This window comes from Lontra canadensis, unplaced genomic scaffold (assembly GCF_010015895.1).
Source record: "Lontra canadensis isolate GAN:19392208 unplaced genomic scaffold, GSC_riverotter_1.0 scaffold46, whole genome shotgun sequence".
In the NCBI taxonomy this organism is placed as follows: domain Eukaryota; kingdom Metazoa; phylum Chordata; class Mammalia; order Carnivora; family Mustelidae; genus Lontra; species Lontra canadensis.
This window is the reverse complement of record NW_022631040.1, coordinates 1-13,136: the sequence shown is the minus strand read 5'-3', so window position 1 is coordinate 13,136 and position 13,136 is coordinate 1. Positions and strand designations below refer to the sequence as shown.

At 36.5% G+C, this 13,136-nt stretch overlaps 1 protein-coding gene across 1 annotated transcript; it reads left to right on the top strand.

Annotated features, from left to right (window-relative positions):
* Positions 1–9,751: 9,751 nt before the first annotated feature.
* LOC116876610 (complement factor H-like) lies at positions 9,752–12,603 on the top strand (the record flags this gene model as incomplete). Its single annotated transcript, XM_032872879.1, has 2 exons — positions 9,752–9,924; positions 12,427–12,603. Coding segments are annotated over exons 1-2 (340 nt in total), but the record flags the coding sequence as incomplete, so codon positions are not given.
* Between the last annotated feature and the right edge of the window lie 533 nt (positions 12,604–13,136).

Below are 13,136 nucleotides of genomic sequence, written 5' to 3'. Positions count from 1 at the left end.
AGTCTGCAATTACTGTCACCCTCTGACCCAGCTCCATTTTACAACAACCAGTCAGTATAAACTGTTTTAAAAAGCTACCATTTTGACTTGAACAATAATCGGCATTAGGTTTTAGTGATCCAAACACTACACATTCCACGAAACTTGATTTCAGTGATGTAGTCAAGCTGTATCCTGAGAGTAGCTTGTTTCAGCCCTCATTATTGCACACTTGTTTTCTGCCTGACTTGTTTTTGCCAGTATCTGTTCTCCCATTTGTTTTTCATAACCCTGGAATTATCTTCATGGTATTTACATGGTTAAAATTTCAAGAAGAAATTGTATAATCATACTTCTAAATTTTAAAATTATTTTATTTCTTCAAATGCCCTAATAATGCAATATAATCTCTCTTTTTCTAGAGTTAATTTTTAAAACTTCATTTGTGGACACCTGAGTGGCTCAGTCAGTTGAGAAACCACTTCTTGATTTCAGTTCAGGTCATGATCTCAGGACACCTGAGTGGCTTAGTCAGTTGAGAAACCACTTCTTGATTTCAGTTCAGGGTCATGAGATCGATCCCTGAATAGTGCTCTGCATTCAGTACAGAGGGGCTGAGATGCTCTCCTCCCTCTGCTCCTCCCCCCAACCCCTTACCCCTGTTCACAGGTGCACACAAGTGTGCTCCCCTCCTAAATAAATAAATAAACTCTTTTAAAAAATTAAAACAAAAAATAAAACCTTCACTACAACTGATGTTTTCTTTATATAGATATATATTTAATTGGCCAAATTCCTTTAATTATTCTCATGTTATTTACAAAATACTTTGAATATGTTTTATTTTAAGAAGTTAATTGGATCATATATATATGTACATATAACAAATATGCATATATACCAATGAGAAGTTGGAAAAGAATTTTTATATAAAATATCTACTTTTGCTATTTCCATTTTGTCCATTTTATTTTTTTCTAATTTGATTTTTAGTTTTCTTAATAATATATTTTAATATCTACTAAATTTAAAATTAGACTAGCTGAAAGATAGTATCTCCTGTTTTTTGTCCCCCAAATTATTTTAGAAAAACACAGTAATTGTATGAAGAGAACAACTTTAGGCTACCAAAGCAATCTGGTACACATCTCATTAAGGTTTTCTTAAATATATAATTTATCATGATTTATTTCATTTGATTAAGACTACTTATCAAATAACAGTTTATAGATACACTGATTTAAAAACAAGTAATTAGCTCTCTGTTTTATGTTAATATTATCCCTTTAAAAATTGAAATTGGAAACACTAAATAAATAATGATTATTAAATTATCAAGGATACTAGTTTTTAATTTAAAGCAATTATTTATAACTATGTCCCTCAAATAGAAGCAAAATGAATCCCAGTCTTATCCAATAAAAAAACTATTTACACTCTTATTTATAGAGAGAATAATTTTAAATTACAAAATCAGGCCAAGAGAATAAAAAGTTCACCAGATAGTTTTATAATTTTTTTTAACAAAATTAAGTGACTACATAAACATGTAAGTTGAAATATTTGTTGTTTAAACTTAAATAGTATGTAAGACAATAGAAAGTTTAGTTCACTCATTAACTTAGAACTTGAGAATAGAGATATTATTCAAAAAAAAAAGTCATCAGCCAAGTCTTCCCTGAAAATGTTTGTATGCCTTTGAAATATGTTTATGTTACCTACTTAAAACTGCCAACTTAATTTAAACAATAGTGGTAACTGTAAATTCATGCCAATAATTTGACTGCAAGGGCTGAAATTACTCTTTTTGTCTAATTAAAAAAAAATTTTGAGAAAGAAGTTTAAGTAAACTTTACTTTTTTTGGTCAATTCAGACAAGTAAAAGTCATGTTTTGTAAGATATGCCTAATTCCTGTTAGAACACAAGATAGTGAATCATTGAAATATTTTGTTATGACATGAGCTGATAATGCTCAGCGTGTTGAAGATTAGAACCAAAGCAGACAGGAGGTGAATTTAAGGTTAGAGAATCTGAGTATTATTGAGAATCATTCCTTCTATAAAACAGGATGGAGATGGTCATTCTTCTCAGGGAGCTTACATTTTGATGTCAGGATAGATGAAATCCTTGTAAAAGGATTATGAATAATAATTATGAATCATGAACTATGTTGGGAAAGAAGGAAAGTAGGGGCTGAGGGAAAACAACAGAGATGGGGAAGTGGGGTAAGAGCCTTTAGCTGGGCTGGTCTGAAGTGGGTCACTTTGAGGAAATAATATTTGAGCAGAACCTGAAAGATGAGACAAAGGCAACCACCAAAAGTCTCCGGTGCACATGATGCAGGAGAGAAAACAACCAAAAGACCTACAGGAAAAAAATACATTTGAGATGCTGGACAAAATATGAGCAAACCAGGGAGGCTTTGGCACAATGAATACGTGGTAAAGGAAACAAGATGATGTCAGAGAGAATGGCAAGAGCCAGATAAGGGGTTCCAAGGGCAGAGTAAGGAGTTTGGAATGTCTTACATGTTAAAGGGGAAGTCACCAAAGGATTTTAAACACAGGAATGGCGTGACCAACTTTGCAAAAACTCCTGTGTAGCCCTGTGGGGAATAGGAGGACGGAGGCTTGGAGACTGGTTAGCAGGCCATTTCACAGTCAAGGTGGCAAATGATAATAATCAGAACTAAGATTCTGGAGATGGCAGTAGAAGGATGGACAAATGGGGTAGGGGGTGGTGATACCGTTTTCTTACAGTCAAGAGCTGCCATTTAAAATTCAGAGAAATTCTTAAGAATTACTTGAAGTAAAGAGGGTAATCGATAGGAGAACTCTTCCTCTGTAGTAAACATACATAACAGTAAATACCATGAGAAGGTGGTAGGAAGATGACGTCAAAGAGATATATCCTTGTCTTTTATATCTGGTCGCTAAAAGCAGTTAATAAAGTTGAAAAAACAAGAATTACCTTGAAATACAACCAAGAGGGAATGCATTTGGCTCAGGCTAGCTAATGGGCTGACCTTGTGTGTACGTGTCTGTGTATTGATTGCTGTTTTGTGGATGGATTATTCCTTTGGTATATTCGTTACTTTTTAAAAAATAATTAAGAGGAACCTGAGTGGCACAGCCCATTAAGCGCCTCACTGTTGGTTTGGACTCAGGTCATCATCTCAGGTCCTGAGATCAAGCCCTCTGTGGGGTTCAGAGCTCAGCATAAAGTCAGGTTAAAACTCTGTCCTTCACCTCCTCAGCCCTTCCCCCTTCCCCATCTCACCTCCTCCCCACCCCATGCAAGCTTGTGCTCCTGTGCTCTCTCTATCAAATAAATAAATCCTTTAAAAATAATAATAATTTAAATTGAGTAAATTAATTGATAAAAAAAAACTTTATTACTCTTCCCTTGCATTAACTTAGTAGGATAGGAACTAATGCTATCAAAATGTTAATATACTAATGAAAAATATTTCTGTATGCACAATATAGCAACATATTTGAAATTTAACTAATTTATTTTTCCAGTAACCTTTATGCCATCAGGTGGATCTGAATTTCTAAACTGAAAAGCACACATATTAGCCTGTAATGAAGCATAAAATTTTCATATGAAAACATGAACACTAAACATAAAACTAACAACTACCAAAAGAATCTGGCTTTTGGTTGGGGGGTAGAAATGAGGGAAGTTGGGGTCTGTGTTGTTTTATGTTAGGCCATCACCACTATTGAGTGGAGAAAAGTATGTTTACTTAAATTCTAAACAACCAAAACTGTACTGTGGAATCATTTCTTAAAAGTTCCCTAATATAATAAATATTGTGAAAATGTCTATGCTACCTAAAGCAATCTACACATTTAATGCAATTCCTATCAAAATACCATCCATTTTCTCAAGAAATGGAACAAATAATCCTAAAATTTATATGGAACCAGAAAAGACCTCGAATAGCCAAAGGAATATTGAAAAAGAAAGCCAAAGTTGGTGGCATCACAATTCCGGACTTTTTATTACAAAGCTGTCATCATCAAGACAGCATGGTACTGGCACAAAAACAGACACATAGATCAATGGAACAGAATAGAGAGCCCAGAAATAGACCCTCAACTCTATGGCCAACTAATCATCGACAAAGCAGGAAAGAATGTCCAATGGAAAAAGACAGCCTCTTCAATAAATGATGTTGGGAAAATTGGATGGCCACATGCAGAAAAATGAAATTGGACCATTTCCTTACACCCTACACCACCTTACACCACACATACAAAAATAGACTCAAAATAGATGAAGACCTCAATGTGAGAAAGGAATCCATCAACATCCTTGAGGAGAACACAGGCAGCAACTTCTTCGACCTCAGTCGCAGCGACATCTTCCTAGGAACATCGCCAAAGGCAAGGGAAGCAAGGGCAAAAATGACCTATTGGGATTTTATCAAGATCAGAAGCTTTTGCATAGCAAAGGAAACAGTTAACAAAACCAAAAGACAACTGACAGAATGGGAGAAGATATTTGCAAACGACATATCAGATAAAGGGCTAGTGTCCAAAATCTATAAAGAACTTAGCAAACTCAACACCCAAAAAACAAATAACCCAATCAAGAAATGGGCAGAAGACATGAACAGACATTTCTGCAAAGAAGACATCCAGATGGCCAACAGACACATGAAAAAGCGCTCCACATCACTCGGTATCAGGGAAATACAAATCAAAACCACAATGAGATATCACCTCACACCAGTCAGAATGGCTAAACTTAACAAGTCAGGAAATGACAGATGCTGGCGAGGATGCGGAGAAAGGGGAACCCTCCTACACTGTTGGTGAGAATGCAAGCTGGTGCAACCACTCTGGAAAACAGCATGGAGGTTCCTCAAAATGTTGAAAATAGAACTACCCTATGACCCAGCAATTGCACTGCTGGGTATTTACCCTAAAGATGCAAACGTAGTGATCTGAAGGGGCACGTGCACCCGAATGTTTATAGCAGCAATGTCTACAATAGCCAAACTATGGAAAGAACCTAGATGTCCATCAACAGATGAATGGATAAAGAAGAGGTGGCATATATACACAATGGAATACTATGCAGCCATCAAAAGAAATGAAATCTTGCCATTTGCGACAACGTGCATGGAACTAGAGGGTATCATGCTTAGCGAAATAAGTCAATCAGAGAGACAACTATCATATGATCTCCCTGATATGAGGAAGTGGAGATGCAACATGGGGGGTTAAGGGGGTAGGAGAAGAATAAATGAATAAGTGAATAAATGAAACAAGGTGGGATTGGGAGGGAGACAAACCATAAGTGACTCTTAATCTCACAAAACAAACTGAGGGTTGCTGGGGGGAGGGGAGTTGGGAGAAGGGGGGTGGGGTTATGGACATTGGGGAGGGTATGTGCTATGGTGAGTGCTGTGAAGTGTGTAAACCTGGCGATTCACAGACCTGTACCCCTGGGGATAAAAATATATTATATGTTTATAAAAAAAAAGTTCCCTAATATAAATGTGCTAAAAATTTTCTAAAACTGAAAGGGAAAATGACTATATATGAAATCCAACACAGGTGTTATTTAATACACAAAAGTACAATTTTATATGGAACTTGAATGAAATGATAAACATTTTCATAATGAATATGTTCCATGATGGGATTCAGCTCAGTTGGTTATTTGCCCCTTGCCTTTTAAAAAGAAATTCTAGAATGGACTGTTAAATGATTGACATAAAACCAAGTAAAGAAAGGAGTTTAGCAATTAAAATAATAATAAGTATGTATGGTTATAAGAATCATTGAATTTCACTTTTTTATTTTTTTATTTAAATTCAATTAGCCAACATATAGTACATCATTAGTGTTCAATGATTCATCAGTTGCATATACTACCCAATGATCATCACATCACGTACCCTCCTTAATGCCCATCATCCAGGTACCCCATCCCCCCACCGACCTGCCTTCTGTAACCCCCAGTTTGTTTCCCAGAGTCAAGAGCCTCTCATGGTTTGTTTCCCTGTCTGACTCTTTCCCATTCAGTTTTCCCTCCCTTCTGCTATGGTCCTTTGCGCTATTCCTTATGATCCACATATGAATGAAACTATATGATATTTGTCTTTCTCTGATTTACTTATTTCACTTTTACTTATTTTCACTTATTTACTTCCTGCAGGTGATACCCTGCAGTTCCATCTATGTCTATGGAAATGGCGGGTATTCATCCTTTCTGACGGCTGAGTAATATTCCATGCATATATAAACCACATCTTCTTTATCCATTCATCTGTTGAAGGACATCTCTGCTCCTTCCACAGTTTGGCTATTGTGGACATTGCTGCTATGAACACTGGCATGCAGGTGCCCCTTCTTTTCACTACATCTGTATTTGGGGAATAAATAACCAGTAGTGCAATTGCTGGGTTGTAGGGAAGTTCTATTTTTAATGTCTTGAGGAACCTTCATACTGTTATGCACAGTGGCTGCACCAGCTTGCATTCCCACCAACAGTGTAAGAGGGTTCCCCTTTCTCCACATCCTCTCCAACACTGTTGTTTCCTGTATTGTTAATTTTAGCCATTCCAACAGGTGTGAGGTGATATCTCATTGTGGTTTTGATTTGTATTTCCCTGACGACAAGTGATGTTGATCATTTTTTTAAGTGTCTGGTAGCCATCAGTATGTCTTCTTTGGGAAAATGCCTATTCATGTCTTTTGCCCATTTTTTTTTATTTGACAGACAGAGATCACAAGTAGTCAGAGAGGCAGGCGGAGAAAGAGAGAGGGGAGGAAGCAGGCTCCCTGCCGAGCAGGAGCCCGATGCGGGACTCGATCCCAGGACCCCGAGATCATGACCTGAGCCGAAGGCAGAGGTTTAACCCTCTGAGCCACGCAGGCACCCCTTCTGCCCATTTCTTGATTGGATTACTTGTTCCTTGAGTGTTGAGTTTGGTAAACTCTTTATATATTTTGGATAGTAACCCTTTATCAGAGATGTTATTTGCAAATACCTTTTCCTATTCTGAAGGTTACTTTTAGTTCTGTTGATTGTTTCCTTCACTGTGCAGAAGTTTTTTATCTGATGAAGTCCCAATATTTCTTTTTTTTTTTTCTTTTCTTTCCCTTGCTTCTGGAGATGTGTCTAGGAAGAATTTGCTTCCTGTGTTCTCTAGGATTTTAGAGGTTTCCTGTCTCACATTTAGGTCTTTCATCCATTTTGAATTTATTTTTGTGTGTATGGTGTAAGAAAGTGGTCCAGGTTCACTCTTTTGCATGTGGCTGTCCAGTGTTCCCAACACCATTTCTTGAATAGACTATCTTTTTTCCATTGGATAGTCTCTTCTGCTTTGTCAAAAATTAGTTGACCTTACGTTGTGGGTCCATTTCTGGGTTTTATTTTGTTCCATTGATTGATCTATGTATCTGTTTTTGTACCAGTACTAACCTCTTTGGATGACCCCAGGTTTGTAATACAGCTTGGAGTCCAGAATCATGATGTCTACAGCTTTGCTTTGCTTTTTCAACATTCCTTTGGCTTTGCGGGGGGCGGGGCAGTCTTTTGTGGTTCCATGTTTTAGGTAGGTTGTTCTAGCTCTGTGAAAAATGCTGGTAGTATTTTGATAGGGATTGATTTCAATGTGTAGACTGCTTTGGGTAGTATAGATATCGTAACAGTATTTGTTTTTCCGATCCATGAGCATGGAATGTTTTTCCAATTTTTTGTGTGATCTTCAGGTTCTTTCATCAGTGTTCTATAGTTTTCAGAGTACAGATATTTTACCTCTTGGGTTAGGTTTATTCTCAGGTATCAGATGGGTTTTGGTGCAATTATATATGGGATCAATTCTTTGATTTCTCTTTCTGCTACTTCAGTATGGGTGTATTGAAATGCAAGAGATTTCTGTATGTTGACTTTGTATCCTACAACTTCGCTGAATCATGTATCATTTCTAGCAATTTTTTAGTGGAGTCTTAAGGGTTTTCCACATGGAGTACCATGTCATCTGCAAATAGTGAAAGTTTTACTTCTTCTTTCCCAATTTGAATGGGAAATTTTATTTCTTTTTGTTGTCTGATTGCTGAAATCTATGACTTCTAGTACTATGTTGAATAACAATTGTGAGAATGGACATCGCTGTCTTGTTCCTGCTGGTAGAGGAAAAGCTCTCAGTTTTTCCCCATTGAGAAATATATTAGCTGTGGGTTTTTCGTATTCAGACTTCATAACGTTGTGATATATTCCCTGTGTCCCTACTTTGTTGAGGGTTTTCATCAAGAATGGATACTATATTTTGTCAGATGCTTATTCTTAGACAAAATGTCAGGACTGTGAATTTCATCACAAAAGAAAGAACACAGGGGCAGGAAATACTGCCAGTCCTCTCCCTTGTCCCTGGAAAGGGGAGTTCATGCCCACTGCTGCCGGGAAAGCCCTCACAAAAGAGGGAACAGTCTCCCCTTATGTGTTGCACATGTCCCTCAGATACTGCCTTCACCCTGACTGTATCTGGGCCATCTGCTTGCCCACCTGTGATCTATCCCAGGCAGACCAGCTGAGTTTTAGAACTCAAAACTTTAGCGACCTGGCCTGGTCCAGACCTGTGCTGGTCCTCTGCAGGAAGGTCTCACCATGTTGGAACTGATGCAGGTTTATCCCAGAAGGGCAGTCACTCCAAAGCACAAGGCCATGGTAGTTTGGAGCAAAATGTGTCAAAGAACCAGTGTTTGAATTAGCTGCCCTCAGCAGATGTCTTGGGAAATGGTGCCTGTCAGTTTTTTCTCCCAGAGAGACAATGAATGGCACCTCTCCCAGATGTGCTTCAAGAGGAGGGAACAGTCTCTCCCAGGACATCCCAGGGGATCCTCAGACTGCATCTTCTGCCCCCAGGCTATCTGCCCTCCTTCTCCACAGGAACACTGCAGGGCCCTCAGGGCTCAGCACTGGCCATGCTGCAGACTTCTAAAACTCTAGTCTTTGAACCCACTGGTTGTAAAATCTCACAAAAATCAGCCCCTCTCATCTTCCCAGTCAGTGTCTTTGGGGATGTGTTTTCCTTGTGCAATCCCCTGTGTACTCCTCTCTCTCTCTCTCATTCCCTCTTTCTTTCTCCTGCCTCTCTCCATGACCAGTGCTCCCCTCCACAGTACCTGTGATCCATTTCTCCCCTAAATCCAGTCTCTGCACCTCCTACCTTCCATGATGTGGCCCCTTCTCTCCCTAGTTGTGCAGTTTATCAATGCGCAAATCAATTTTGTGGGTGTTCAGAATGATTTGGTATTTCTCTAGCTGTGTGTAAGGGATGAGGCAAGTACAGTTTTATAGAATGTTTAAAAATTTACTTGCACAGTTGAAAATTAATCTTGAATCAACCAATCTGGCCTATTTGTCACACTGCTAATGAGTCTGGCAACTTAATTAACAAAATGTCATTCTGCTTTGCTAGATAAGGTATGATACATCTGTAATGGCCTATTTTATTATAAGCATGGGATAAACATGTAAGTATATTGAGAAAAGTCTTCTTAGAATAAATTTTTCACAGTATTTAAGCAATAAGAAAAACTCTGTGTAGACACATTTTTATTTTTATTTTGAGTAACTTTTTCAGGACAATGATTTATCACTGGTATTCTTAGATTCTTTTAATATGATACATAATTTATTAGCACATACTAATTAAAGTTTTTTTACCTCTTTGGGATGAGATTTAATTGCATTGTCCATTTAAAAATATTAGAAATGAAACCTTGGATTCTATTATGCATTAGAATCTTGTGACATGCCAGTATTGGAGAATGCCAGAATCAGAAGTAATAGCCAGCGGTTTAAAGTCAATGACAAGTTGGACTATGAATGCCTTGACGGATTTGAAAGCAGAGATGGGCGTGCAGGTTCCATAGTGTGTGGTAATGACGGTTGGTCTCATAAACCAGCATGTTATGGTAAGTGCTGTTTTTTCAGGTATTCTTTTTTTCGGGATTAACAAAATCAACAAAATATATTTAAAATGTTCCATTTTGAACAAATTTGCATTATTTAAATTCATTATTAAGAGATAATGACTAAAAACAAGTGTCTCCTGATTCAATGCAACCTGGGAGAACAGGGTGTTTTAAGGCCCAAAGACAATAATTTATCTTTAACACAGTACATTAATGTTTCCTATGGGCCATATGCATGATAGATTTGTAAATAAAGTATAATCATGTTTCTTAATCCAAATGCAGTCTTTCATATTATTTTAAATGGGGGTCTTTTAGTGTATGGCATAAGAAAACCAAAACTATAGTTGCTAACAATTTCCTCAGCTGTTTTGCTCTTGAGTTTCAGCTTTTACACCTTCTACCTCAAGTGTTAATTTCCTCAGCTCCCAAAGCTCTTTCTTTTCTGACTTTGACAAGTTCCATGGACAATTATTACATGACTCTCTGTGTGTTTGCGAATCCACTATTTTCTAGGAGTAGGAGAAGGACTTGAATCTGTGGGAAACTTGAGTGGATTTAGAGTGTTCCAAGCCAAAGGAACAGTTTGTTCAAAACCTTGACAATGAAACAATATTTGGGAAATATCAGGGTGAGCAGGTTCTACTCAAGATTTGGGAGAGTTTTATGGACTGAAGCTGGATAGGAAGCAAAAAAGGATTATTCAGGTTATTTTCAAGGCAAGTCAGCCTTTAGATTAATTTTTTTAATTGATAAAAAGCCCTAAAGAAGTCTTAAGGAAAGAAAGAATATAAATGTATTTAGAGGTTTGTTTTTTTTTTTTTCTCTGTACATTGTACTTGTGGTGGGGAAGAAAGGATTCACGAGTGTATGCAGGATGAGTCCGTGTGGGGATAGGGATAAGGTGACGGCTGACGAGATGCAAAGCAGAAAACATTCGTGATCTACTTTCTTGGTAAAACACAGCTGATGTTTACTAAATACTGGATGCAAGACAGTGTAATGGTCAAGGGATTCCCATGCTTGTTTTAAATTTTTTTCATAAGCAAGCGGCTAAATGGCAATGCCTTTCTGTGAGGTGGTGCTGACAGAAGAAAGAGCACTTTGGGGGGAACATCATAACTTTTGATTTGAGCACGTTATGGTTGAGCTGCCCAAGGACAGTCAAAATTGGATATGTAAACTACGGAGCTGAATATATGGGTCTAACTAAGAGAGATATATTTGGAATTGTCACCCAATAAATGATGATAGCAAACTGGAAAAGAATACAGAATAAAAAGGGAAGAGAGCTCCAGACTGAGCCCTGAAGCATTCCAACGTTTAGGTGTCAGGCAGAAGAGAAATAGGTGGCAAGGTAGCTAGAAAAAGGAGGACCCAGAGAACAGGGAGAAGAAAACATTTTGGAATGACTGTTCTCATAGTTGTGAAGAGAAGGAAGTGATTAAAGGATAAGGAAGTATAAGTGAATCCTGTGGAGTCAGCCTGGTCAATTCCAATTCCCTCATTCACTAAATTCCAATTTGACTAAACATGTATCCTAACGCAACAACCAAGCTTATTTGGAGCTTTGTTCATTCTTCTTTATCTGCAAAATGTTTTAACAATTACAAATGCTCTAATATGTCAAAGGATTGTTTTTCAATTTAGTGTGATTCTAATATTTAAATTCCAGTTTTTAATTTTGCAAATTAATTAGCAAGATAGGAGGGTTCCAGATTTGAAAAATGCATTTTTTATAATATTTAAGAATGTCATAAATATCACAAATATCACAAACTTGACAAATTTAAAGGGATAATTTTCATATTCTTAAATTGAATCATCATAATCAACAGTTTTAACAGATGATATAAATTATAGGCTCAATAAGAATAGATACTTGTATATTATATAAATACTCAGGACACCTAGAATATGCCTAGTTATGTGGCCTTGAACATGTTTCTTTATTTTGTTTCATGTTTCAGTTTATGGTTCAGTTTTATTTCTTTACTAATATAATTAACATGATATAATATAAATTAAGCAATTTTAATAGTGTCTTTAAGCCACATTAGAAATGCCTTAAGTGTGTTCTGGTTCTCCAATTATATTTACATTAAATTAAAATACCAATTCTTATTTGAGTGCAATTTTAAAATTATAGCATCACTTTTTTTAATGCAAGAGAATACTTTCCTGTTTTGAGTACAAAACAATATCACATTATATTTTATAAATAAATGGCAGTTATAAAATCAGATCCAATATAAGCAAGTTGACGTTACAAATAAATTTTCAGGATACATATATTGTTATTCAATGCCTTAATATTCCTTAGTCCTCTATGAATTTAAGTGTGTAAAATCTAATATGTAATATTTTTCAAGGAGGAGGATTTATCTGATGCCCCTCTGTATATGCAGTATTCAGATCCTCATTTTTTATAAGACACATAAAATTTACATTGGTGATGATTGATTAAATATTCTCACTAAATTTTTTGACCTTTTTTTATAGAAATAGAATGCAAGGTTCCAGAAATAGAAGAAAACTTAATTGCTCACCCCAGAAAGGATAAATATAGAGTTGGAGACATGTTGAAATTCTCCTGCAAACCAAGACTTAAAAGAGTTGGACCAGATTCAGTTCAATGTTACCACTTTGGATGGTCCCCTAATCTTCCAACATGTAAAGGTGCATATCTATCTTACAATCGCTAAAATAAGAATTAGGGTTTGGATATCAGCCTTTTTTTAACGTCTTGATTTTCTGTTGGCTTTGAGTATGTCTATAATCTAGTGCATTAAGCCAGGACATGTACTCGGTGGATAGATCCCTCAGACTTCCTTATTTAAGCAATTAATTTCCAATGTTTCTTGAAATATGTAGTGGAAGTATGCATAGATACACATATGATGTCTCACATTCCTTTTGTTATTTTTCCTTTTTCCTACAGTTCCACCAATAATATTGGACGCTTTGTATAGCATGGGCCTTTCCTCAAGTTTCACTGTGTCTAAATGATATTCAAGGAACTTATTGTCAATTCAATCATATGTATGCTTAATCAAAGTTAAAACATCTTGATCAAATGCTTTTCTCAAATCATGTCATTTTCTCCAACACTTTTGATAAAATGTTTCCATGGAATATGAATATTGCTGTAATTTACACAACCAAATTTATTAATTGGTTTGCACACATCTTTAGAATATCTAGATTATTAA